This window comes from Gossypium hirsutum, chromosome D02, assembly GCF_007990345.1.
Source record: "Gossypium hirsutum isolate 1008001.06 chromosome D02, Gossypium_hirsutum_v2.1, whole genome shotgun sequence".
NCBI lineage: Eukaryota > Viridiplantae > Streptophyta > Magnoliopsida > Malvales > Malvaceae > Gossypium > Gossypium hirsutum.
The window spans coordinates 69407958-69435358 of NC_053438.1; the positions used below are offsets into that span (position 1 = coordinate 69407958).

The 27401-nt window shown below is 32.1% G+C and overlaps 5 protein-coding genes across 5 annotated transcripts; 2 read left to right on the top strand and 3 right to left on the bottom strand.

The window, feature by feature from the left end:
- Positions 1-6108: 6108 nt before the first annotated feature.
- LOC107908855 (probable protein phosphatase 2C 63) lies at positions 6109-8957 on the top strand. The gene is made up of 4 exons (XM_016836138.2): positions 6109-6939; positions 7347-7720; positions 8070-8306; positions 8406-8957. The coding sequence occupies exons 1-4, from the start codon at positions 6672-6674 to the stop codon at positions 8676-8678; spliced, it is 1152 nt and encodes a 383-aa protein (XP_016691627.2). The 5' UTR covers positions 6109-6671; the 3' UTR covers positions 8679-8957.
- A 2463-nt stretch (positions 8958-11420) lies between these two features.
- LOC107908858 (zinc finger SWIM domain-containing protein 7) lies at positions 11421-14445 on the top strand. The gene is made up of 5 exons (XM_041089187.1): positions 11421-11620; positions 11738-11759; positions 11869-11974; positions 13525-13632; positions 14234-14445. Exons 1-5 carry the CDS (start codon positions 11560-11562, stop codon positions 14333-14335), a joined length of 399 nt encoding a protein of 132 aa, XP_040945121.1. The 5' UTR covers positions 11421-11559; the 3' UTR covers positions 14336-14445.
- Positions 14416-19567, bottom strand: LOC107908857 ((S)-8-oxocitronellyl enol synthase CYC2). Its single transcript, XM_016836141.2, has 4 exons — positions 19523-19567; positions 18693-18781; positions 15727-15782; positions 14416-15646 (listed from the first exon to the last, which is right to left on the bottom strand). The coding sequence occupies exons 3-4, from the start codon at positions 15763-15765 to the stop codon at positions 14504-14506; spliced, it is 1182 nt and encodes a 393-aa protein (XP_016691630.1). The 5' UTR covers positions 15766-15782; positions 18693-18781; positions 19523-19567; the 3' UTR covers positions 14416-14503.
- LOC107907719 (pentatricopeptide repeat-containing protein At5g02860) lies at positions 18488-22398 on the bottom strand. Its single transcript, XM_041089186.1, has 2 exons — positions 19523-22398; positions 18488-18781 (listed from the first exon to the last, which is right to left on the bottom strand). The coding sequence occupies exon 1, from the start codon at positions 22221-22223 to the stop codon at positions 19773-19775; it is 2451 nt and encodes an 816-aa protein (XP_040945120.1). The 5' UTR covers positions 22224-22398; the 3' UTR covers positions 18488-18781; positions 19523-19772.
- A 2391-nt stretch (positions 22399-24789) lies between these two features.
- LOC107908859 (SWI/SNF-related matrix-associated actin-dependent regulator of chromatin subfamily D member 1) lies at positions 24790-26584 on the bottom strand. The gene is made up of 2 exons (XM_016836142.2): positions 26113-26584; positions 24790-25185 (listed from the first exon to the last, which is right to left on the bottom strand). The coding sequence occupies exons 1-2, from the start codon at positions 26398-26400 to the stop codon at positions 25069-25071; spliced, it is 405 nt and encodes a 134-aa protein (XP_016691631.1). The 5' UTR covers positions 26401-26584; the 3' UTR covers positions 24790-25068.
- Positions 26585-27401: the final 817 nt, after the last annotated feature.

Below are 27401 nucleotides of genomic sequence, written 5' to 3' on the forward strand. Positions count from 1 at the left end.
AATAATATGTCCCTTATAGTTTTATAATGTTATTATTTAGTACAAATAGTTAATATTGTTTACTTTTTTATTAAAACATTATGTGGTTATATATAAATTGAATACCCTAAGTCTTAGAGACTAACTTGTGGCTTCCCAAAATATTTGCGTTATTTTTTCTTTTTTACATTATAAGACAATGGTCAAATTTTAATTTTAACCCTAAACTGTATTGAAACTTGAGATTTAATCTATATACTTTATTTATCTTTTACATAATTCGGTCCCTCTAATTTTATAAAGTCATTAGTTTGTCTAAATAGTTAATATTGGTCAACTATTTCAACCAAAATGTTGGCGTCAATCTAGAAAAAAATATTTCATCATGACGATTTTGAATGGGTATTTTTAAGAAAAATTGTAATAAATATTTTCAATGTTTTTTTTAATATATGGCTACGAAGTGAATATATATATTTTTAATTTCAAAATGTCATACTTGAGAATTAATAAAAGAAATTTAACGATGGTATCAATTGGACCTGGAATTTTAAATCCAAAAAGTAGATTAGTATATTCTCAAAAATAAAAGTAAGGGGACTAAATTCCAAATGTACGAAGTGTATAGGGACTTGGAGAATATTTTAACATTTGAATTTTTTACTTTATAATTTGACATAAACAAATAATCAACCCAACACGAAGTGTGGGCTAGGAACCACGCTAGTTTATATTGAATTTTAAGTTCAAGATAAGTACAACAAAATTACCTCTAACATGGTCAAAGACGAAACCAAAATAATGTTGATAATTAAGAAATAAAGAAATATATAATTGTTGAAGGGGTATCGACTTCTTCCAGAGATGTCTTCAATATGCCGTCCTCTAAGCAACCGACTGAAGCCCCCAACAACTAAAGGTATTGTCCTTGGGAGAGAGTATTGTCCCCAGCCTCCGCGAAGAGCCAATGTGCCGTGAGTGGCTACCCTGAAAGTCTACTTCATACATGGGTGCCTCGATTATACGTAGACATATGACCACTCATTGAGAGGCAATGAAAGCATCTCGCCCTTGGTGGAGTTTAAACCCCTCACCAATAACATATAAGTCACTTATTGGGGTATATCTGACCCATATAGATCACAATGACAATCTTTTTTAATTCATTTTCTTCTTCTTCTTCTTTATCAAGCACCGTCAATTTTATTTTCTATCCACATTTTCGCTGTCAATTTTTTTATTCTATTTTTTCATTTAACTAAACGTACCTTAAATGTCAGTTTGAATATGACGCGGAGCACGTGTAAAATACATGAATCAAATTGTAATTAAAGACATGTTTATAATGTATTTGTCACATAAATAACTTGAATTTGACATGTTAAAAGAAACATATAGCATCATTAATAGGGGTGAATTTAGAAATTTTCTAAACATTGGAATTGAATTATAAAATTTTTGAGAGTTCAAAGTGTAATTTTATAATGTATTAACTTATAATTTCATCATTTTAAAAAAATACATTTTTTTAGAGATGTAAAGCATAATTTTATCATTACAAAATTTTAATTTAATCATTTATAATAAAACTATAAAGAAACTTCTTAGGGGTGGGTTTCAAAGCCCACATATCCCCCACATTGTATTATCCTCTTAACGTCCAATGAATGTCCGAAATTAACCTATATTATTTTTTTGGTAAAAAAGTAGCAGAAATCAGCTACATCAACATAGTTCTAATGAGAATTTCCCATGGTTTCGATTTGCTGAAGATCAGCTAACAACAATCCTCTAATATTCATTGGAGGCTATTTAAAAGTGCAAATCATATTTAAATCTTCAGCATCCATCTTCGCCAAGTAATCCACAACCTTATTTTGTTCCATTGGAATATGTCGAAATTAATAGCTAAATTGATGGAAGGAGCTAATTATATGAAACCATATTTTGAAGACTTAATCAAAATTCTTTGAAGATTAGGACCAAATTAAAATCTAAATTATAATTTGAGAACCACTGCTGCAATTAATCTAAAGAGTATCATATAAAGCCAAATTTGGCGTTAAAACTTTAAATTTTCTATTTATTTATCAGTTTCCCTCCGTACAAGTTTTTTCCCGCGTTTCTTCGAAGGTTTCTAATAACTTCTATTGGTTTCCATTTCTTAATCCGAAATATAATTTACAAAGTATGAAGTTAATTATTTTTGTAAAAAATGGAAGCTTAGTTTGCAAATCAGATCAAAACATTCGGGATTTTAGCCATTTTTTCAGGTGAATTACGAGCGCATCGGAGTTATTCTACACTCGAAGGTCGAGTGGGCCGACGACCCGACCCGCATTCAGGATTTGGGTCCTTAATTGATCGGAATTACAATCGCGCCGGAAATCATTTCAGTCACCATAATCGGAGGCTTGATTTGGACGGCCGTGATCCTCTCCGCCGGTATTCTCTACGCTCACGTGGCTTCTCCCTTTCCCTACGCTCATTGCACATAATGTTTTTTTTTTCGTTTGGTTGCTTAGAAAAGAAAAACGGAAAAAGGAAAAAAATAAGTATACGAATTAATAGATGTTCTTGGAAGTGAAAATAGATTGAATTTTCATTTTGTTGAAATAAATTTTGATTAATTAATTTATTTTGCTTTGAAAATCAGTAGCTTAAAGATAAATCTATTAGTTGAATTACTGAAAAGTAGTTATGAAATGTAAAATTTTCTCGATAATTTATCTGAGTTCTGAGCCCTAAGCTAAATTGCTGTAAATTTCATCCAATAACATATAATATGTATACAGATAGATAAGATTGCTTGATATTGCATTACCTTGTGATTTGCTTTTACTTTGGGGAAATTACTTAACAGTTAAGTGCATTGAGCTAGTGTTGCTAGTACCTCTTCTTCAGTAATGAATATTTTGAGTGTCTTTCAGAGAAATGCTATAATGAATTTGGCTTTGTCATGCAGCAACCAGTTTGTGTAAGTAGTTCAAGTAGGCCACGTTTAAGTTCGAACTAGCGACTTCCCGGAGTTTTGCTGCGATTAAGAGGCGCGTCCATTTCTTCAAACAGGTTGGTGCTTAGAGCTCTCTGCAAGTTTCAAATTCATAGCACTTGCATTGGTTGTATTTACTGTGATTATTTACCTTGTCAAGTAGAGCTAGTAATTCTGCAAGTTCATAGCATTTGCATTAATGCTCTTATGGCACTTTTAGTGCTTTTGCTGCACTAGTTGGACTAAAAATATATCCACCATTCTTGCTTTGACACCAATTTCCATTCAACCCGTTTAAATTCTCGAAGGACAGCATATCTATAACTTTCTCAACTCTACTAGAATCCAAATCATGATTTTGCTTTTTTGTTCTACTTTTATTTCGTGGATATGTTGAGTGGTGCAAAATGATCAAAAGGGGGGCAACTATTAAACTATCGACTTGTGTCATAATCTGTATAGGACGATTCAGTGTCATATATGGTTGATTGTGATCCATTATTGTTGCTGCATCCATAAAATGAAATTGTGGGTCTGACTGGGTTTAGCAATAAGGAAAAGAGGTACCATGTGATCTTTTAGGAAGATAGATGGCTTGGTTTATCACCGGTTTATGCATAGATCAATTTCATAGGAGTAACCTAAAATGCACTCTGATGCAGCAATTTGTCGGTTGCATTGTCACTAGTGTATTCAATTTTCAATAATTGTTTTGGCGCTTGATACCCTAGCTATTTTTTTATAGAATTGCCTGCTATAATCATCATGTTTCAACAGACTTTTTTTTGTCCCTCTTTAGACATTAGATATTCTGGTAAAATTTTGCTATTAGTCCATATACTATGCACAAGTTGCAAATTTTTGTACTTATACTCTAATTTGGTCATTTTTAGTCTTTGTACTTTTCAAATTTTGAAAATTTAGTCCTGAACAATGGCTGACAAATTCATTAAGTTAAAATTTGTTATTTCCAACATCTTATGCCACAAACATATTATCACATTTGTAATTCTATGTTAACTTGCTATTTTCACATAAGAAAATCGTTTCATATTAGTTAATAAATTTAATAGCTCTTGTTTGAGTCAAGATCGAAATTTTAAATTTTGAAAAATATAAAGATTAAAAATGATCAATTTGAAGGACGTGGATTAAATCCACAATTTAACGCCATAGTATGGAACTAATAGCAGAAATTTTAGAGTACATAGACTAAAACCTGCAACTTACATATAGAACATGGACCAATAGCAGAATTTGACCATTTATTTATATTCTTGAACAGATTAAATTCACTCTTTTTATGCTCAAAAAAAATCTGTCATTACTTTGGGCCTACTTCTGTTAATGCATTAAATCAGATATTTCTTTTGCTACTCCCCAGCTATTAGTAGTACCATAATTTCCAGGCCCACTGCTGCTTGACTTGCATCACTAACAACCAAAACGGTCCAGTCCCACTGCCGGTGTGCTTCCCATGTAGTATATTATTGTTATTTACATCACTTTCCACTACCACTATTACCCAGCTAACTTCCTAGTAAATTAGCATTTCTAACCATGTGGACCACTAGAACTTGTGGCACTCAGTAATGAAGATATTTATGTTTCTGTCTTTCATTACGCAGTGGACTACTTCAAGGTCCGAACTGCGGTTTAAACATTTTATACTTTTTTTTCCCTTTTTCGTTTTCTAATTTACTTATTTTGTCCTTGTTTTAATTTTTTGAATTTTCTTTTGACTGAATCAGAAATCAGTATTTTGATTGATTTGAACGTCGATTTAATTTTTGTGACACAGCTATCATGTAGGCAGAGGTTTCGTTCACTAGACTTGCTTAGATCCTTGGGTTAGAGCTTGTGGGAACTGACCTTACTATAGAAAAAGCATATACTATCTCTATTATGTACCCAGTTGCAAGGTATTTGAATTAAATCCCACTTAAAAAGTATGAGATTTTTAGTGAAATTTATATGAACCATGTTTGTCTCAACTTCAACAACTAGCTTTTGAGGTATAATTCTCCATTGATCTATTTTTGTTAGTGCTTCAGTTTCCTTAACATTGATAGCGTGTGAACTTTAAAATGTAAAGTATCTATCGGTTTCAATGTCCCTTTCCTTGCTTGACCAACCTGCCCTACTTGTTTTCCAAAATGGACTGAAACCAAATTGTTTTATGTTGTTGTCAGCTACAGTATTGGTACTCACCATGCTCAGAGTCTCAACCTCTATGTTAAAACCTTTTTCCTTGAAATTTCCTAGGCAATTTTGGACACATAACATACATAAAAAACAATACAAATATATAATATTAATATAAAAGTATGTCAATAGTAAGTTTAAGGTTAAAATATATCATAAGTCCTCATGTTTTTCAAAAATCTAAAATTTAATCTTTATATTTTGTTAAATTTAGATTTATTATAATATCTTTTTTTTAGTTACATAGCTATCAAATGAATATTTTTTTATTTTAAAATATTATACTAATAAATTTAATAAAAAAATTTAACTATATTAATAATTAAATCTGAATTTTAAAATAAAAAAAAGTGATACAATTACTGAAATAGGGATTAAATTCTAAATTAGGTAGAAAGAATTTACCTAATCTGATATGACATTTATCATGATTTGAAAGTTTTGTATTAAAATGCCCATTTCCCCACACGAGAAATGTCACATGTACCACAACTTGTTAGGATCATTATTTATAATAAACATAAAAGCAGATGTAAATCATATCCCTCATTTGACTCTCTAGAGGCAAAAAGAGGGAAGCATATTATACTCCACTTAATATATTGAACCTATACTCTTCCTTTTTCAATTGTATAAAATATTCATTTAAGATAATCTTTATCATGAAGAAAGCTAAAAAGAAACTTAAAGGAAAAAATGAAAAAAAGGGGAAAATGAAAGTTTAAGTTTTACAGAAGATCCTTATACTATGAATTTTTTGTATATCTAGTCCTATATAATTTAATATTTCTACTCCTATTTTACCAAACAGGTATTTTTAGTTTGGATGTCAACTTTTTCTTCTAATTTTGCTAAATATTATAATAGGATATAGCACTTGACTGTACATCTACATTTTGTACAATTAGATATTATTTTTGTATATTTAGAAAAAGAATAAAATTATAATAAAGTGTATAAAAAAATGCAAAAGTGATAATGTATTTAAATATTAAGGTAAAATTAATCTCAAGTTAGACCCATGACAACCCACTACCTCTACCCCTATAAGCATTACAAAAAAGTGATTGAGGGTTAAAAATTATCAAAGTATAGAAAAAGGACTAAATCCGAAAAAATGAAAAATTCAGAGTCCTTTATGAAATTTTACCAAAATGAAAACGGAAACTTAAACGCGGAGAGTACAGCAGTATTCGGGTCTTTGGTCATCTTCCTCTTCACGCGGCATCTTCCTCTTTAATCGCCATTTTCGCTTTCTCTCTCATTATATATCTTTAAAAACCATTCTTCAACCTAACAAAAAAAACCACAGCAACAAAAAAGAAAACCATACAAACAAATCCTAAAAGACTCTCTTTACAACGTAAAGAGCAAAAACCCCAACAGCAAAACGTGTAGTAATAAGGCAAAAACACGGTAGGGAAGCAAGGTTGTTAATATATACATATAAAAGTTATAACGGAAGAAAGGTCGAACGATTCAAAAAAACCCAACGATGGCTATGATGTTACGGTCGCTCGCTAGGCCGCTTGAACGTTGCCTTGGGTTAAGGGCCGGTGGGGATGGTCTCATGTGGCACACTGATCTTAAACCTCATGCTTCGGGCGATTACTCAATCGCCGTCGTTCAAGCCAATAAAAACCTTGAAGATCAAAGCCAAGTCTTTACATCTCCTTTAGGTACCTATGTTGGTGTTTATGATGGTCATGGCGGACCCGAAGCTTCCAGATTTGTAAACAAGCATCTTTTCCCATTTCTCCACAGTAATTGTTCTTTGACCCTTTTAATCTTTTTCTTAATTATTTTTCTGGGTTTTTTTTAGATTATCTGAAATGGGGTTTTCTTTGCGTCTAATTTTTCAAGATTCAAATATTCTTTTGTGTTTTAATGGTCAAAGAGAATTTTGGGTTTTTGTCAGTTAATGATATTTTGAACAACTTACAAGTGTCTATCATGCACGTTTATTTAGTTATTATTTGTGTATCTGAATGAATATGAATTACTTTGTCTAAATATAAATCTTTATGCGTTTGAAATTGGAATTTGGTTCTCAAGATTCTAAAACCATTCAGTTTAATTTCAATTTTTGGCACCTTTCACCTCCTTGCTTTATTGGGTTTTGTCAGTGAATGGTTGTGTTCTTGTTTTAATTTTTCTGTCTTAATTGTAGAATTTGCTACAGAGCAAGGGGGATTATCTGCAGACGTGATAAAGAAGGCGTTCAATGCTACTGAAGAAGAGTTTTTACATTTGGTGAAGCAATCATTGCCCGTAAGGCCTCAAATTGCTTCAGTTGGATCATGTTGCCTTGTTGGTGCGATATCCAACGATGTGTTGTATGTGGCGAATCTCGGCGACTCGAGAGCAGTTCTTGGCAAAAGAGTTTCGGAGGATAAGAAAAACAAGGTTGTGGCAGAGAGGCTATCAACAGATCACAATGTTGGAGTTGAGGAAGTGAGGAAAGAGGTTGAGGCTCTTCATCCTGATGATTCGCATGTCGTGGTTTACACTCGCGGAGTTTGGAGGATTAAGGGCATAATCCAGGTACTTAACAAAATCTATTGGCAAACCCAATTATAAGAGTTTTAAGTTGAATCAGACAGGTTGAAGAACAGTTCATGTTTTGGTTCAATGAATTCGATGGATATACATGTTTCTTTCCATCAATTGCTTGTATGTTTGTAGAAAAGGTATATTTACAAAACAAATAAACATTGTGCATCCTCTCAATCATAATGCTAAGCTTATGTGACTATATGGAGTCTTCTCTCTTTTCTTTTTCGGGTTTTTTGGGTTCCTTTTGTTGATTTCTTTCCCCTTTAACTTCAGCAGTTAAACGGTTCTCTGTAATGGATAATGTTGGTCTAAGCATTGAACTTGTTTCTTTATTCAGGTGTCAAGATCTATTGGTGATGTTTACTTGAAGAAACCCGATTTTTATAGAGATCCAATCTTTCAACGATTCGGAAACCCTGTTCCCCTTAAAAGACCAGTTATCACGGCAGAACCCTCCATCCTTATTAGAAAGCTTAAGCCCCAAGACTTATTTCTGATATTTGCATCAGATGGCCTATGGGAACAGTTGAGCGATGAAACCGCGGTAGACATTGTTTTCAGAAACCCCCGAGCTGTGAGTATTTACCTTTGTCTTATTGGTTAATTTAGTCTTCATTAGCAGCTGGACCGAATGACAGAGTATTGATTTTAAGTTTGCTTGTATTACTTGCAGGGTATTGCTAAGAGACTGGTAAGTGCCGCACTTAGAGAAGTTGCAAAGAAAAGAGAGATGAGATACGGCGATATTAAGAAAATCGAGAAGGGAATAAGACGGCATTTCCATGACGATATAACCGTGATCGTCATTTACCTAGATCAACACCGAGGCTCTTCACATAACATAGTTAAACATAATGCCATGGGGTGCACGACGGCGCCAGTCGACATCTATTCATACAATGCAGATGAAGGATATGAAGGAGATTTACTTCAAACAGTTTCTTGAATACACAATAGAATGAGTTAATATTAGGTTTAGCACACTGACTTTTTATTCTTTTTCAAGTCTTATTCATGTATAGAGAAACCAAATGATGGGGTGGGATTGGTTCTTAAACCAATGTTTCATTGGGAGAAAAATCGAGAGTTTGGAAGGTAATTTTAGTCACCTCAGACGGATTCCGACACAGGCGGCTTTAGGTGTTCCGGTTGAAGTTCTACCGGTTACCGAAAAGGCTACATTGTTTTATTGGTTTATTAAATTCATTGCTTATATTATATTTAATTCGAAGTGAGTAACTAAAGACAATTAATTACGTTATTAATTTTTCTTGTCAATTATACATAATTTTGATTGGTGTAATAACAAATTTAACCCTTAATATTTATATATTTTGTGCAAATGTTGACAGAATATGTAAATGTTGTAGGTTAATTTCGTTAAATCGTGATTAAATTGACAGAACATGTAAGTGTTATGGGTTAAATTTGTTAAATCAATGTTAAATTGACAGGAAGTATAAACTTTAAGGGCGAATTTTGTTACTATACCGATAGAAAAAGTATAATTGATGAAAAAATATTGATGTTATGATTAATGGTCATTAGTTGCTCACTTTTAAAATCGACAAGATTAAATTGTTATAGTTTTTTTGAGAGGGACCAATTTGTTCAAAATGAAAATTGAGAAGAATCAAAATGTCATTGTACCTGGTTCTTATACATACCATATCTAAGTTGTGAATTTAGTTTTTGTACATTAATTTACTCAATTTCAGTCTCTTTACTTTTTAAATTTAAAATTTTAGTTATGATTTAGATTGTAAATTAAATTCGTTTCATTCTATTATGTTATTAGTCTTATACTATTATTACAGTTGTGAATTTAATTCATGTTTTTTAATTTTATCATTTTTAGTCGTTATACTTTTCAAATTTTAATGCAAACGAAAATAGTTAAATCCATTAAACGTAGGTTTTCTATGTGTGCAATATATGAAAATAGCAAATTGCAACTATTATTAGATCGAGACTAAAATTGAATAATACAAAAAATACAAAAATTAAAATTAAATAAATTAAAAGATAGATATTAAACTCACAATTTATTCATATAAATAAACTAATAACATAATTCTTAATACTCTTAAATTAAAAACAACACTTAATAAACTACGAGAGTTAGGTGAGATGACAAATATCTCTCCTATATTAACCAGTGGTTGAAAGTTTGATCCTCGCATTGGGTATAGAATAACTTTAAAAACTCGTAGTCGGCATCTACCATTTTAATAGACCTAAAAATGCGGAGAATTAATTACTGAACTCGCTCTAAGCATGACATAACACGACAAAGTTGGCTTGTAATTTGTATATCTAAACCAAAAGGGAAAAAATGTTTTGCGAGACAAATTCCTTAAACTGAAAGACATGGGAATTTTGGCAACTAGATAGCAATAACCAAACTTGTTAGGTGAAACGAACCAAACTAAAGCACAAAACGACAATCAGTTGCGCTAAAGTTAGGATGTCTTGTCACTTTTAAATTTTTATTATACAACTTGCTTCACTAAACAAATACTATTTAATGAACTTTTTAATATTCTTACTCTACTTTTCAATAATTCATAAAGCTAATAAATATATTATATTCTTTCAAATTACTTTTCTTTAAATTATTTTTTCTTTATTTTAATTGAAAATTTTTATTGTATTAATTGCATAAAAATACTCAAAATTTTAATTTATTCTTTAATTTCGAAATATGTTTAAACGTTAAAACGTTAATTTTGATATGATGTAAAGTACATTTAAAATGCCCGAATTAAATTGTAAATTTATGTATACTTACATCATTAATAACTTGGATCTTACGTATTAAAAAAATAGTATTAATAAATTTTAAGAGGGTTAACACTTTTAACTGTTAAAACGATTTTTTAAGTAGAAATCATGTTGGTACTCTAACTAGAATGGTTATACTTTAGTTACTTGGGTTAACTGTTAATATTATAAAAAGTAGAAGATTAAATTACATTAAATAAAATTATGGAGATTAAATTTTAAATTTGAGCACAATAAAGGGACCAAAACTATAATTTAACTCTTTTTAAATTCAATATTTTGTTGAAGGATTAAATTGGGGCTTGAACTTGAAACCTACTTCTATATTGGGGCTTGAACTTTTTTTTTGTCTAAGTTGCTCCCTAAACTTAGCAATTTTTCTCATATTAAAGTTTGAACTAGGCCATTGTTCTAAGGGGCGAAGCCAAAATTTTTTTTTTGGGAGTTAGAATTAAATTGTATATTTTTATGGTAGTAAGAATGTAATTTTACCATTTTAATAGCCTATGTCATTATAATTTTAAAAGATTAAATCAATTTTGTATCATTTAAGAGGTTAAAGTTCAAATTTATCATTACTAATTTAAAATTTTATAAATTATAAAAAGTTTAAATAAAAAATTTTTCATTTTAGGGGAAACTGGGGGCCTTGCCAACCTCTCTGGCTTTGCCATTGATTGTTTCCATATTGGAGCTAAACTTGACAATTGTTCCCACATTGAGGCCTAAGTTTTAGGGTTTTCAAAGAAATATCATGGATTAATTTGGACCAAAAAAGGTTCAAGCCCCAATATAAAAACAATTACCACAAAAAAATTCAGGTCTCAATATGAAAATAATTACCAAATTTCAGGCCCAAAAAGGTGATTTAACCCTTTGCCCAACCCCATTCAAGTTACCAAACGAGAGGAAAATAACAAATTCCTAGAAAATCTACAATTTTGTGCGCTAAAAACGAAAATACAAATAGTCGTTTCAGTATAATTTTCTCGGAAAATAACCAAAACCCAGTCCTTTAAGCTTCAACATCCAAAGAAAAAAGAATGACTGCAAGTCATTTGGTTGCTGAATCCGTGTGGAAAACAATAGAGTCAACTCATTCAGGTCTTTCTTTTTTTTCCCCCTTATTTATTCTTTCTATGTAGAAACTAAATTCCATCTTCTTCTTTTTTCCTTTTTTAAATCCCTAAATTTTGTGATCTTATGACCCAAATTGGCCAGTAAATGAAGAGCAACTATCAATGTAAGCAATACTCATTTTCTTTTAAATCTTTTATTCTTGGGCTTTTTAAAATAAAAATAAAAATAAAAATGGTGGGTATTGATTAATTTTGAATTTTCTTTTATTGTAGCTTGCATTTTCTGTTTGGTAAAAACTTCGAGAGAGCAACAAGGATAGTTGACCAAAGGGGTGTCAAGAAAATCTCCGGTGAACCCAGCGGTCGTTTTATCTTTCAGGTTCATTCTCTTTGTTGCTATCTCAATTTTTGAATATTGGTCGAATTCTCCTATTAGTCCATGCACTCTGCATAAATTGCAGATTTAATCCATGTTCCTCGATTTAATGTTTTTAATGATTTGTTTTTCAAATTGTAATTTTAATATCATGTTATATCTATTTAATTTAATTATTTTATTTCAGTTAATAAATTTCACTGCTATTGGATATAAGAATAAAAATGATAAAATTTTAGAACAAATATTAAATCTATAAGGTTAGGACAGAAAAATCCAAATATTATAAAATTAAAATTGACCAAATTAAAATATGTAGACTAAATCTGTAATTTAGACTTAGTATATATACTAAGGGAAGAATTTGTCATAGAATATTTGGACGAGTTGTCGGCTACCTTATGTGTAAAATATGGTCATTTTGGCAAATATTCCATTTTAAGAACTTTCCTGGAAACTTTTCTGAAACTGTGAGCCTTGAGATAAAACCCGAAGCAGAATTGAGACACATCAGTATATATCCATTTGTATATCTCAATATATATATATAACATACGCCTGTCTAGTTAGAATATTTGGACAAGTTGTCGGCCACCTTATCTGTAAAATGTGATCATTTTGGCGAATATTCCATATTTAAGAACTTTCCTGGAAAATTTCTGAAACTATGACCCATCAAGGCTCTTGGCAGAATCGTGAGATAAAACCTGAAGCAGAATTGAGACACATCAATATATATATCCATTTGTATATCTCAATATATATATACAGACGCATGTGTAGTTAGAATATTTGGACAAGTTGTCCTCTACCTTATCTGTAAAATGTGATCATTTTAGCAAATATTCCATCTTAAGAACTTTCCTGGAAATTTTTCTTAACTATGACCCATCAAGGCTCTTAGCAGAATGGTGAGATAAAACCCGAAGCAGAATTGCGACACTTCAATATGTATCCAATTGTATATCTCAATATATATATACATAGGCATGTCTAGTTAGACTATTTGGACAAGTTGTCATCTACCTTATCTGTAAAATGTGATTATTTTAGCAAATATTCCATCTTAAGAACTTTCCTGGAAAATTTTCTGAAACTATGACCCATCAAGACTCTTAGCAGAGTCGTGAGATAGAACCCGAAGCAGAGTTGAGACACATCAATATATATATATCCATTTGTTATATATATACATACGCATGTCTAGTTAGAATATTTGGTCAAGTTGTCATCTACCTTATCTGTAAAATGTGATCATTTTAGCAAATATTCCATCTTAAGAACTTTGCTGGAAAATTTTCTGAAACTATGACCCATCAAGGCTCTTAGCAGAGTCGTGAGATAAAACCCAAAGCAGAATTGAGCCACATCAATATATATATCCATTTGTATATCTCAATATATATATATACATACGCGTGTCTAGTTAGAATTTTGGACAAGTTGTCATCAACCTTATCTGTAAAATGTGATCATTTTAGCAAATATTCCATCTTAAGAACTTTCCTGGAAATTTTTCTGAAACTTTTTTTTCCCATTGTTTGGTGCTTTAGGTTGTGGGAGAATCTAGAAGAAAAGAAGAATATTTCTGTTTTGCTGAACATTATTGTGCTTGTTATTCATTCTTTTATGATGTAATTAACAGAGCAGAACAGCTTTGTGTAAGATTTCTTTATTCCTTTATTCCCCTTATTTTATTGCATTTAATATATAGGTAAAATTTTTGAAATTGAGCAAATTGGTCCCTCTAAAAAATTATAGCAATTTATCTTTGTCAATTCCAAAAGTGAGCAACTAAAAATAATTAATCAAGACGTTGATATCATTTGTCAATTGTACATAGTTTTGATTGGTATAATAACAAATTTAGCCTTGTTATTTACATGTTTACACAAATATTGAGTTGCATTTATTAAATCAGGACAAAATTGAAAGAATATGTAACTTTGAGAGCTAAATTATTTATTATACCAATCAAATTTATGTACAATTGATGATCAAAATATTAATGTTGTGATTAATTATTCTTAGTTGCTCACTTTTGAATTAAAACGGATTAAATTACTTCAAATTTTTTAGAGGATTCAATATGCTCAATTTACTTAAATTTTTTTAGAGGATTCAATATGTTCAATTTTAAAATTAAAAGGGATTAAATTACTTTAATTTTTTTAGAAGATTCAATATGCTCAATTTCAAAATTGAGAGGACTCACCTATATATATTTGCTGTATTTTCATATTTTGTTTTGTTTTTGTGTAGTGTAAGCATCAATTAGCTGCAAGGCTTGCTGGATCATTGGGAGCTTGTATTGAAGTTAAAGTGTCTGATGAACAGCTAGCTGTATTACTTTCTGAGCTCTAAATTTTTGTAGTAAAATCGTAGCGGGTCGGATCCGAAATTTAATCTAGTTGGTTCATGCAGTTACATTTAAAGAAATGACATTCAATAAATATGATTCAATTTTTGATAAATAAAAATATTGTTTGTATGTTTAACAACAAAAAGAATGAACAAATTATAATCATCAAATCAAGGAACAATATTGTGAGTTTTCATCTTTTTAATCCATGAATTGAACGACGTTTTCGAGTTTCGGAACCCGACAAATCCATGTTCTTTGCTCTTGTTCATGCTATCCAACAATGACTTCCCCGAAAGCACCGAATCAACGAACTGCCATGCTCCGGCATTGCTCAATTTCATCGGCAAAAGACCGTTCTCCCTCACGATGTTGTCCCACACCGGACCTTTGTCTTTCATCATTTCAACCAAGCTTGGCACCTTCTCTTCGGTTTCTTGAAATCCGTAGTGTTCGATACCGAACTGGTCAGCTAACACTTTCCATAAGTCCTTCCACTTAAACACATCTCCATTGCTACAATTAAAGGCTTCGTTTTTCGCTCGCCGGCTCATTGCTGCCCATATTTGATGTTCTGCAATCAAATCCGCATCCGATGCATCCCAATACCCTTCCCACGCTTGTCGGTTCCCCGGAAACCTCAACGGCTCGCCTTCATGCTTACATATCGACGCGTAAATGCATAAACTCCGAACTATATTCATCGAACTAAACGGAGAAAACCCAAAAACCAATCCCGGCCTATGAACAGACCATGTCAAGTTCTCCTTCTGCTTCACTTCTTCCAACAAAACATCCTCGAGCGTATAACACAAGTTTGACGACTTAAGCCTCGGAAGATCCTCGCGAAAAGGAGGATCATGGGGCTGAGCATGATATTTTCCGTACAAATCAATCGGACCGGTGTAATGCCGACGACCGGTTTGCAAGCATATATGTTTCAACTTGGGTGAATTCGGGATTACCGCTTTCAACACGTTCCGTAACATAGTACCATTGATAACGCAGTTTTCATCTTCAGTTGATCTCTTATCCCATGCAACATAAAACACATGAGTCACATCGTTAAGCTTTGATAATTTATCACATGTTTCTTCTTCATCTAAAACATCGCATTGTATGTACTCAATAGGCAAATGACTAGTCGAGGCTGGTCGAGGCTGACGAGCAACACCGTAGACCTTCCACGGTCCGCCGGGAATACCGGAGAACGGAAGAATCTCGGCGAGACTGTTACCGACTATGCCGGTGATGCCAATGACCAAAGCAACACTCTTGTACTTGGATTGTTTATCATGTTCTTCCATTTTCTTCTGTAAAAAAAAAAAATCTGGGTTCATTAGATTAAATGCAGAGAAAGAGAACCCAAAAAAATGAATGAGCATTAACGTACCTTGGCAGCACCAATGGCTCCTGCCCACCACCAACTCATTGTATGTTTTTCTTTTGCTGTTAATGAAAAAAAATGCTGAATTACATCCTTAAACTTTGTCTGCAATGTTTTTATAGTGATCCGCTTTGATAAAAGTGACGTCTGGGAATTTAAAAAAGGAAAAAAAAACCAATCTTATCTATTTACATGTATCAACTACAGCTCAACAAGAACTTGTTATCAATTTGATTTCTTTATAATAATAATAATAATTTTAGTTCAGATAAATTACAAGAATAGTCACTCTTGTTTGTCTTAGATTATATTTTAGTCACTTATGTTATCGTTTTGTTACGAAGTGGTCACTCTACCGCTAAACTCCGTTACCTCCCTAGCGGTAGTTCTACGTGACAGTTAAAATTAAATTTATTTAATTAAAAACATATTTTCATCCCAGTAGCTGGACATCCAAGTTGGCATTTAAAACCTGTTTGGATTGCTACGTAGGACAATCGTTAGGGAGGTAACGGAGTTTAACGGTAGAGCGACCATTTCATAACAAAATGATAACATATGTGACTAAAATATAACATTTTAAACATAAATAATTAAAATGTAATATGATTCAAACAAAAGTAACTATTTTTATAGTTTACCATTTTATTTTTAATTTGTTTGAATAAACATGGATACAACACATATATTTTATATAAAATAATTTAAGTGGCGGAATTTTTTAAAAGAAAATCAGAAAGGACGTGGAAAATGGGTTAATTGGTGAATATGTGTAAATCCTTCAATAATTGAATTGGTCAGCCAACACTTAAAGACTAAGGATTAGACAGCTAGTAAACACATCAGCATATAATCAAGCTTGCGTGGAGAACCTAGCGTGTAAGGAAACAATACATCCTTATCTATTCACTAAATCTTCTAATGCTATGAAAAAAAAGGATAGAATTTTGTGAATTTTATAATTGGAAAGTTTAAGGATAGGAAATTAATATGAAATTTGGCTTTTTTGTTTTTTTTAATTTGTATTCCAAGTTAGTTTTTTACTATTTAAGTCAAACATTTCTATTGGGTATTGTTAAATTAACATGAGTATTATTGTTAATATAGAGGAATGTGTGTTTGAGTGCGTTGAAGTGTTAGGTCTGTTCTTGACATTTTTGGGCCTTAACAAAACAATAAAATGAGTTTCAAGTTCCTTAAAAGTTGAAGAAAAAAAAATTTGGTCCCTAAAAGTTGGTAAAAAAAATTTGGCCTTTAAAAGTTAAAAATAAGAATTTTGGGCCCCTTAACAATTGGAGAATAATATTTTAGACCCCTTTCAGCCTTGGGCTCTGGGAAGCCGCACCTCTAGACGACCTCTAGAGTCAGGCCTGTGAAGCGCATTATCCTCCTATTTATGGGTTGGGGTATAATCAGAACCTATAATGAGATTGTTAGAAAAAAATTTTAAAACAAAAAAGTTTTAAGATGGATTGTGAATTTAAGGTTTTTTTTAATGGTTACAAGTTGCTTGGAAACAAAATATTAGTAAATCAGAATAGAAAAATAAATAAATAAATAAATTGAAAACAATTAGTCTCTCGATATGATAAATTAATTTTGTTTAACATTCGTTGTAACGACGGTTAGAAAGAAAACAAGCAGCGAAAAAAATAAAAGAAGAAAAGAATTGACACAACCGATCTTTGTTAATACAGTTTAGACACAGCGGTCCTATATTTGCGGAGCCTCTCCCAGTGAATGATTTTATTCAACAATCGTTCGGATCACCTATTGGCTTAAGCCCGATTACCTTTACACAAAGAAATAATTCAAGCTTCAATATTGACCCCAATTGTCACAAATCACTCACCCAAATACCTCACAATATGATAGACTTTAAACTCCTATTTAAAAGTTGAAATTATCCCATTAATTATCTTTAGTACCCCAGGGTGAATCAAACTCAGTATAAACGAAACCTAGTTAAGGCCCAAGTCAATAACTTAAGTAGAGAAACAGTTTCGTTATAATTGGACATAAAACAAACAGCATTTTTCCCAACAAAAACATAATGGGGAGAGCGAGACTTATTCCTAAGTTGGCAAATGCAATTGCTCAGCTGTTTGTTTCATGCAAAACTTAGTTGGCAATTAACAAATTCAAATAGGCTCAACATCTTTAACCTATGGATAGAATTTCTAATGCCAATTTGAATTCCTTCCTTCCAAGAAATCCTTCAACATTTTTATCTCTTTGTGCAAGCATTATTGTAACAAGTCCATCTTCTTAACTTTCACTAGAGAATCTGTGGTGATATGGAGTTTACAGTAAACCCTATTCGAATGGGGAGTAACAATCCTCTTTTGTCCGATGATTCTTTTGTTTTGGGTAAGAATTCCAAAATTCATTTTCCAAAGAGTAAACGAAAGTTGTGTTATTGTTTATGGGAATACATGAAAGTGATCTAGAGTCGAGCATTTTATACCATTTGTCTTATAGAATTTTGGGTTAACTTCGTTTGGTCGGCAAATTTGACGATATATGTCATGTTAATCTTTCTAAAAAAGTAAATGGTGAATTACATTAATGGTTATCTAATTATGATTTTTTTTATCACCCAACCATAAAAAGTTACAAAATAGTTAGTCAATTATTAGTATTTTTTTTATCATCCAATTATAAAAAAGTGACAAAATAATCTTCATTTTCATGTTAACCGACTAATAACTAAAAAATTAATTGAATAATTAGATGATCATTTTGTAAAATTTTCATAGTTAGGTGATAAATGAAACTATAATCTGAGTGTCCTCTATTATAGTTTTGAGTATATAAATAATAAAATTGCACATCCTATTTGATATTTTTGAGCAAAAGAAAAGAAAAGAATAATGACCTTGGATACATGGTATTAGAGCGACTTATGATTGCAATTGCACATCCTATATGATATTTTTTTAGCAAAAAAAAGAAGAGAAAAGAATAATAACCTTAAATACATGGTATTAGAGCGACCTATGATTGCAATTCCACATTGACTTCCCATAGGATGGATCAATAGGTACTCCAAGTCAAACTCCTGAAGTGTGCAGTAGGAGAAAATAACAACAAAACCCATGACAAACGCAACACGAGTTTAGATGGAGAAGAATATTAAGCGAACCACTAAAAAAATTAGATAACATTATTAATCCCATATCAAAAAACAAATAAGAAAACAAGTAGACTTGTACGCTCTAGGAAAGCATATGACTAATATCACTAGGGGGGTTTAGCTAGGTACAGCTGATGGTCCCAAGTTGAAAGGGACTCTTGAGTATCGTTGATGTTTTGACCTTAGTCCTATATAATAGGGGCAAAACACTATCTATCGGGCGCGTCCACACCCAATGAGATAGATTTTTGGTCACCTAGACTGAATGGTCTATGGACGCCTCTAATCCAGCTGACTTATCCTATTTTATACACAAAAATGTTGAAATCTCTAAATAATGAAGAGTAAACTAAAATCAAATAGCTTCCATTAACAAGACATGGGGTTAGAGCTTAGGGTTTAGAATTAATAAAGAATCATGATTGCAAGCCAAACCTGGATCATTCATATACATTAGATGACAATGATATCTCTATAAGTTTTAGCATTAAAACTAGGTTTGAGGAAACATCAAAACAGAAAATCCAATTTGCAGACATAAAATACTTCATTAATTACATTAACAAAAAGCTTATCAAACATTCCTTTGGAAAACAATTTTGCAAAGACACTGTTAACTGCACATAATGATTTATATTTGACTTGTATAAAAGCAATTGTACATACCTTTTCAAGATTTTCAATTCCCCTCTTTCTTGTTTCATCTGCTATATAATACAAATCCCCATCAGCTACATGCATAGCTAAATAGAGCTTTAGGCATTCAAAAAGCTAAAGAACACATGTTGGCCTCGAGGAAACACACAGAACCGTGCACAACGTCACATTTCCACTTTCTCAGCATGCTCGAATTGATGAACACAACGAACAGTGCTAACACAATACTAAAAAGGTTTTCTTTATGGAAGACAACTTTCTATGACCATTTTTCCACGACACGCTCTGATAATCTAATTTCCTCATCCTTGGAAATATGTGGATCTAGCTTCTGAAGGTTGTCAATAAATGTCTTTGCCTCATCACGCTGATTGAGTTTACAATATCCATCAACTATGGAATTGTATGTATTCTGGTTTGGTTTACAGCCGTGCTTGATCATGAATTGGACAACATCTACGGCTTCCTCAAACAAGGAATCAGCTGCATAGCTTGCAACAAAGGTATTGTAAGTGATAACATCTGGAACAAGGCCAGAATCACCCATTTCTGAAAATATCCGAGAAGCCTCTTTCATTCGACCGTTTCTACAATAGGCATAAATAACAGTGTTATACGAGATTATATCTGGTTTTATTCCTTTTGCCTGAACTTCCCTTAAAATTTGTTCTGATTCCTCGAACTTTTCAGAGCGGCTATACATATACATCAAACTGTTGTAGGTCGTCAAGCTCGGAGTATACCCACACTCATTCATGAAGTTCAAGATCTCATTTGTCTTGGAAACCATCTGCCTCCTGCCATATATTGAGAGCATGGCATTTAGAGTAGTTATGTCAGGTGGAAATCCTTTCTTCCTCAATTCCAAGAAAGCACGCTCTGTATCCGCAAGAAGGTCGCATTTACTATTAACCAAAACAAGAGTCTTTAACAGCACAGCATGAGGTTCGATGATACCGGAGTATATCTCTTCCGCTAGGGCATGCATCCGATCTACCTGCTTCCCATTGGCATAAACATGAAGCAAAGAACAGTAGGTTAGCTCATTGGGTTTGCAACGACCGTCTCTCATTTCAGCCAGTATTTTCTCAGACTGCTTCCAAAGCCCTCCCCGTGCCAATGCCGCCAAAACAGCATTATATGTAGAAAGGTCGGGGGTAACTCCAGCTTCCAGCATTCTCTTATAAATAGCCATGGCTTGATCAAAAGCACCACAGCGACTGTATGCACTAATTAAAGTGTTGAATGTGTCCCTTTCAGGTACAAACCCTGCCCTCTTCATCTCCTTGAACACTCCAGACACTTCTACATCCATTCCATTTTGCCCAAATACTGCCAGTAGTGTATTCCAAGTAACAATATCCGGTGCACCATTGCATGCCTTGATCTCGTCAAAAATCTTCATCATCTCAGTGAACTTCCCGCGGTTACCGTGCATCTTAATTAGAGCATTGAAAGTGCAAATATTCGGCTTGCAACCAGAAGTTCTCATCTCCTCAAAAACCGCCATTGCAGACTCATCTTTTCCGGCCTTGGCAAATCCCGACAAAAGAGTGGTATAGGTAAAAACATCAGGCTTAATCCCTTTTCTCTCCATCTGTGTTTTCAAGTCCATTGCTTCCTGCAACAGACCATCCCTAGCATAAGCGGAAATCAACGAATTATAAGTCACAGTGCTAGGGGCAAACCCATTAAGCTCCATCTCTTTTAAAACCTCCATAGCTTCCTTCGGACGCCGAGACTTACCATAAACATCCAACAATGCATTGTAAGTAACATTATCTGGAGTAAAACCAGCCAATTTCATTTCATCGAAAACCGAAGCCGCTTCCTCATGCAAAGACCCTCGACGACAGCTACTTATAAGCGTATTATAAGTATAAGCATCAGGGGCAATTCCATCACTTTTCATTCCATCAAAAAGAGCCATGACCTTACTCCAAGGCATGCCCATTTTACCATACACATTCAAAACCACATTATAAGTTATCAAAGTAGGTTTACAACCCTCTTCCTCCATTTTCTTAAAAACCACCATGGCTTCCCTATACCTCCCACTACCAGCATAAGCAGTTATCAATGAAGTATAAGCATAAACATCAAGACTAAACCCTTCTTTGTGCAAACCATTAAACAAATTAGCTGCAACAGAAACCCTCCCCTCTTTCCCTAACATACTAATAATAATAGCAACAACAGAGCTATTCAACACCAATCCACAATCATTTCTAGCTCTAACCCAATTGAAAACACCCAAAGCCAAGTTAGATTTCTTGTAAAAACCCAAAGCTTTAACAATTCCCACCACTTCCGCAGCCAAAAAATCAGCTTTCACATCTGGGTTTTCTTGGTATTGCTCAAACAACTTACTCAAAACAACATCAAGTTGATTAGAATCAAAAGAAGGTTCAATTAAGGAATTAAGAACCTGCTGACCTTGAGCAGAGAGGTTGTTATGAGTCCAACGCTTCCCACGGTTGACGTCACGTGACCGGCCGAGACGGTTCCGGGTCCGGACTTGTGGGTCGATGGGTTGTTGGGACTTAGAATTATGTCGAAGAAGGAGGTCTTGAAAGACTGGAGTCGAGGGAGCAGGTGACTTGGGTTGTGAAGTTGGGTTTTGTTGAGTGAAGTGAGTTTGGTTTGATAATGGGGTTTTAACAGGTGGGGGATTTGGAAGGAGAAGAGGGAGAGCAAGCCTCTCTGCCATTAAAGAGAGGATAAGAAAGTTGCAGCCTTTGTATCTATGGTTGAGTTAGAAACAGAGAAGGAGAAAAAGAAAAGGGTAATTGATAATTTTAGTGCGCTTTCGTTATTACTTGCAGAGTCCACAACTTTTTTTTTTAGAAGTCTAAGGCTTAAAGGGGGACATGACAAAGATATGCGGAGGATATTTTAGGAGGTAAAAGGGAGATTATATTCTTCTGTGGTTAAGAATGAACTATTGAAATACTATGACCAATAAAAGGTTGCCACGTAAACTCTGAAAGCGGACTCTTAAGTCAAAATTGGTGACGTTTGCCCTCTTCAAAATTAGTTCGATTAGACAAATTATACTTATTTAAACATTTTCTCTTTTATTTTTATATAAAAATTAATTTAAAGTGAAGTTTAATATTATTATATTAATAATATTTTTTATTTTAAAAAATATTTAAAATTAATAAAATATTTATAATTTTCAATATTATTAATCATACTTATTTAATTATCTATATCTAATCATATTAATAACTTATTATTTTAATAATTTATTTAATATTTTAATTTTATTTTAAAAATAAATTTGAAAAATAATAATTTTAAATAATATTCTTCATATAGTATTGAAAAATATTCAATGTTAATATTTTAATAATAAATATTTATTACAATTATAAATATATTACAGATAAATATTTTGTAGTATAAATGTTAAAATATGTTATAAATATATATACTCCTCACAAATTTGAAATTTAATCCCTATTCTTTTATTTTCAAGAATTTAATCATTCTACTGTTCATATTTAAAAATCAAGTCCAATTGTTAACATTGTTAAATTTTTTTGTCAATTTTGTTGATGTCAATTTTTAAATAAAAAATACTTGATATTCATGTAACTAAAAGATGACGTTACAATTAACATGAATTTAACAAAATATTTTTAATAATGCTATCAGATGAACCTTAATTTTGATATATAAAAGGTAGGACTAACCCAAAAATAAAAGCACATGGACTAAATTTCAAATTTACGAAAAGTACAATGACTTATGACATATTTTAACCTAGTATAAAAATATGAATATTTTAATTATATAAATTTGATTATTTGTTTAAGTAATGTTTAGCTTCATTTATCCTTTACAACTCTAATGTGTCAATATCTATTCTCACATATCTAATATATATAAATAAAATTAAGTTTTAATTAAGCATTATTTATTATTAAGTTTATATATGACACTGATTATTACAAAATATTTTCTTATTACAAAATAAATTTCAATTGTTAAAAGGAAATTGCACTGTAATATTTTATAACAAATATATTTATGTCATGTTTGTTTTACAAAGAACAATGTAAAATATAAATTTATAGATATAAAATAAACTCAATTAAACAATGAAAATATAAGAAAATCTCATATGTATGTTTGTTTCATTGAAAACAACTTTTATGAAATATTTATAGTAAATCTGTCAAATAACAGAAAATATTAATTTTTCAAAAAAGTAAGTCATTTTCCAGAAATCATTTTTCGGAAGTCATTTTCAGTGAAACAAATGGAACCTAAACTTGAAAATCGTAAGTTAACTTGATATTTTTTTAGGCACCTAATACTATTAAAATATATTGACATAACACTGACGATCAATTGGATGGTGACACGTGATAGCCTCACATTTTTTATTATAAAAATTATATATTTTTTATTTTGCCACGTGTCAAAATATAAGGCTATCACGTGTCACCATTCTATTAGTAGTCAACGTCACATCAGCGTATTTTAATGATGTTAGTCAAGTAGCTAAAAAAACACAAAGTTGACTTATAATTTTTAAGTTTAGGTACCAGTCAGGGCCAAAATTAAACTATGTAATTGATATTTATGTCATTATTGTTATTTATTTGTGTAACTAAGAATTGATGACTTTATTGTTTCAACCACTAATTCGGTTTCCAAAAAACATTGATTCAAAGGAAACTAACCTAAACCGAACTATATAATTGATGTTTACGCCATTATTATATATGTGTTTATAATAACTAGAATCGATAACTTAACCGTTTCAACCACCTCTTCAACTTCTAAAAAAAACATTGGTAAATGGAAGTTAGATTATTTTCAAATCTTCAAGCTTTATAAGTTATTGAATCGAGTGATAAAATACTTATTAATTCATAAAAAGTTGATGAATCGTTTGAAAAGAAAGAAAAAGAAAAAGAAAAACCAATGCTAAAAAATGCTTGTTTCTTATTTAGAAGTCCAATTCAACTCAAGTTGTGTTTAGTATTACTTTTAAGAAGTATTTTTGAGAAAAAAATACTTTTGAGATAAAAACATTATTAAATAAAATGCTAAATTGACCCGCAATCTATACCTGTGGGATGATAGACCAAGAAACAAAGACAGCAAACAATCATAAAAAATCTTCATGGCTCTTTCAAGAATTTAATGCAAAATGGTAGGCAATCTATTTTCTACTTGCCGATCACCATTGTTAAACAAAAATCTTAAAATGAACAACACAGCGTCCCATGGACAATGGAGCCATTCCAAGCCAAAGATTGTTAAAAGCTATTGGTACTTGATTAGGAATAGATTTAATAACATTCATAAACATTAGAAATGCATTAGTAATCTTTGCATTAAACAGTCACTACAATATTAAGAAATCCAGAAACAGAAACCCTTAAGTAAGGTACTTTCTATGTGCAAATTGGAGGAGGAACTAGGCATTGTTTTTCTTCAATATTTTCAACAAAAAAAGATAGGCTCCAATAGACACAGGTTATTTGCCTATTTTGCAAACTGATTTTGCTCTCTCTCGCCTTCTCTAGAATCCATCAAAGAAAGTGAGGATTAATCAACCCGGCGATTTCAAGAAATTCGACACGATCTTTGCCTCCGAATATCTTCTTCAGCTTGTCATCGCAAATTATAACCCTCTTGTTATTGGGGTCCTAGAGAAATTGCAAGAAAGAACCAAGTCAGTTATAGGCTAATAGCTTGGCAATGTAAAACAAAAGATCCAGAGCTTGAACCGTGTATTCGATTTCTAAAGTGAAACTAGCTACGTGATAGCTCTCATTCACAACCAAAGTTACACACATCACTCGCAAGTCACAACGCTTATCTAGTAAGGATCGGCAGCATACATACATACATATATATATATGAAACATTTCTCGAGCAGGAATACTAGTAAATCTTTGAGCCATCAGCTTCCGAGATAGTAGTCAAATGCAGAACAACGAAAACAAGTTTGTGTAAAGGTCATTATGATGAATACCAAAAAGGCAGGCAACAACATTAAACTTGTCAAGGTATTGGCTTTCTAGGCTCGAAAAGCTTCTCTTGTATTCAAGAAGACTTAACTGTCTGCAAGGCCATCATCGGCATAATAAAGATAACCCGGTAATACGACTCTTACACAAAAGAATCTAACCGAGATATGTAGATAACTCGTAACAAAGAAGCCAGTAGAGCATTATAATCAAATAAACTACACATCTAGACTATGTTCATTGACTTCAAATACAGAAACCATCTATAAAACCCAGAGTTCCAAATTCCTAAATATCTTAAGGCAAATGTATGAAAACCACCCAATAGAATTACTCTCAGTACCATATCTGTATGGAAGAAGATAAAGCATCAACCATGAAGCAGCTCCATAAACAGCTAAAGAAAAAAAATTTTAATCCATAAAACAAAACCCAAAGCACATAAATCTGAACATCATATGTTTAGATATACATTCACTCACGATAACCAGAAATAGAGATAGAATTAAAAACCCATTCAAAACCTCCAAAAACCCTTAATACATTTTCACAGCAAACAAACACAGCCATGTAGTTTAAAGAGGTAAAAAGCAGTTAATGGACCTGAAGATTGTGCTCTTTAATATAAGCCCAAATCTGCTTAAGAACTTCAGTTCGAGGGATTTCCGGGACTCCCACGAGAGCTTGCATCTCAGGCGACACAGGGCGGGGCTTCATTATGCCACGTGGCTTCCTGGGACCGGTGTCAGTCTTTGAAGCCGTGGCTTGAGTCAGGGTTCGTACCATGTGCACGTTAGTTGGATGAAGAAGGCGGAAAGAAGAGGGTTTGCCCAAGAACGACACCGTTTGGGGCGAGACAAAAGTAGAAAATGTGGCCGAAGAGACAGCCATTTTTGTTCCTCTTCACTTTTTCTTCTTAGTTTGTGGGGAAGAAACTGAAGAGCGAAGGGGATTTGTGGTGTCCTCTTTGTTTCTGGAAATTTTTTTTTGGTTTTCTTTTTTGAGAATGAGAATAAAACAAAGAAGATGAATTATCTGTTTTTTTATATATTTTATTAGTTTTCTTTTTATATTTAAATGGTTTTGAATTTTTTTAAAAATATATATTACCCCTAAACTACGACCCAATATCTTTGGGCCATGGACATAATTAAACCATTATTACTCTTCTAGAAAATTCCCATTTGTTTTGGACTTTGGTCATAGTTATAAAATAAGGGAAATGGGCTGGGCTCTTTGGGATCCAAGGTTAATTCCATCCACATATCAGATAATTAAAATCGTATTCTCATTCCTCTTACTTTTAAAATATTCAATTTGGTACTTAAAATTTTATTTATTAATTAAATTGGTATTATCTGACTCTAATAGTGTTTTTTTTTTACGATATAACACATAATCCAATCAAATTTTAACGTATCTTACCATTACAACCGACTATTTATTGGTTTTTCTAAATATTTTCAACGTATTAAAAATTAATTAAAAGTAAATAAATATTTTACATTAATATCATGCTAAAAATCACAAGCACCAATGGAACAATGTTATATCATTTTTTTTTAAAAATATATATTATCTTACACTCATTCTTCTCTAATTTTATTTTGAGATTCTTATTTTCATTGCATTTGTTCCATGTGGGAGCTTAACTGCCACAACACATGACCATTTAGCTTCGATCTCCTCGTTTCATTATATATAATGTTTCGCTAATATTTGAGAAACATGTAAGTTAACCATTCTTGATAATTAAATTACTCTGACAAGACAGCTATCACTTGTCACCTACATACCTTACAACTTAAGTGATGTCACATTTCTCACCCGACAGTAATATTAAAAACACCCAACTAACCAATCGAAATGAGACATATATCCATGAGTAAGAG

Coding starts and splice junctions, on each gene's coding strand:
- LOC107908855 (XM_016836138.2), top strand. CDS start 6,672: ATGGCTATGATGTTACGGTCGCTCGCTAGGCCGCTTGAACGTTGCCTT. Junction 6,940..7,346: donor TCTTTTCCCATTTCTCCACA/GTAATTGTTCTT, acceptor TCTTAATTGTAG/AATTTGCTACAGAGCAAGGG. Junction 8,307..8,405: donor TTTTCAGAAACCCCCGAGCT/GTGAGTATTTAC, acceptor TATTACTTGCAG/GGTATTGCTAAGAGACTGGT.
- LOC107908858 (XM_041089187.1), top strand. CDS start 11,560: ATGACTGCAAGTCATTTGGTTGCTGAATCCGTGTGGAAAACAATAGAG. Junction 11,975..13,524: donor GCGGTCGTTTTATCTTTCAG/GTTCATTCTCTT, acceptor TTGGTGCTTTAG/GTTGTGGGAGAATCTAGAAG. Junction 13,633..14,233: donor ACAGAGCAGAACAGCTTTGT/GTAAGATTTCTT, acceptor GTTTTTGTGTAG/TGTAAGCATCAATTAGCTGC.
- LOC107908857 (XM_016836141.2), bottom strand. CDS start 15,765: ATGAGTTGGTGGTGGGCAGGAGCCATTGGTGCTGCCAAG. Junction 15,647..15,726: donor GAGCCATTGGTGCTGCCAAG/GTACGTTAATGC, acceptor TTTTTTTTACAG/AAGAAAATGGAAGAACATGA.
- LOC107907719 (XM_041089186.1), bottom strand. CDS start 22,223: ATGGCAGAGAGGCTTGCTCTCCCTCTTCTCCTTCCAAATCCCCCACCT.
- LOC107908859 (XM_016836142.2), bottom strand. CDS start 26,400: ATGGCTGTCTCTTCGGCCACATTTTCTACTTTTGTCTCGCCCCAAACG. Junction 25,186..26,112: donor TTAAAGAGCACAATCTTCAG/GTCCATTAACTG, acceptor CAATTTCTCTAG/GACCCCAATAACAAGAGGGT.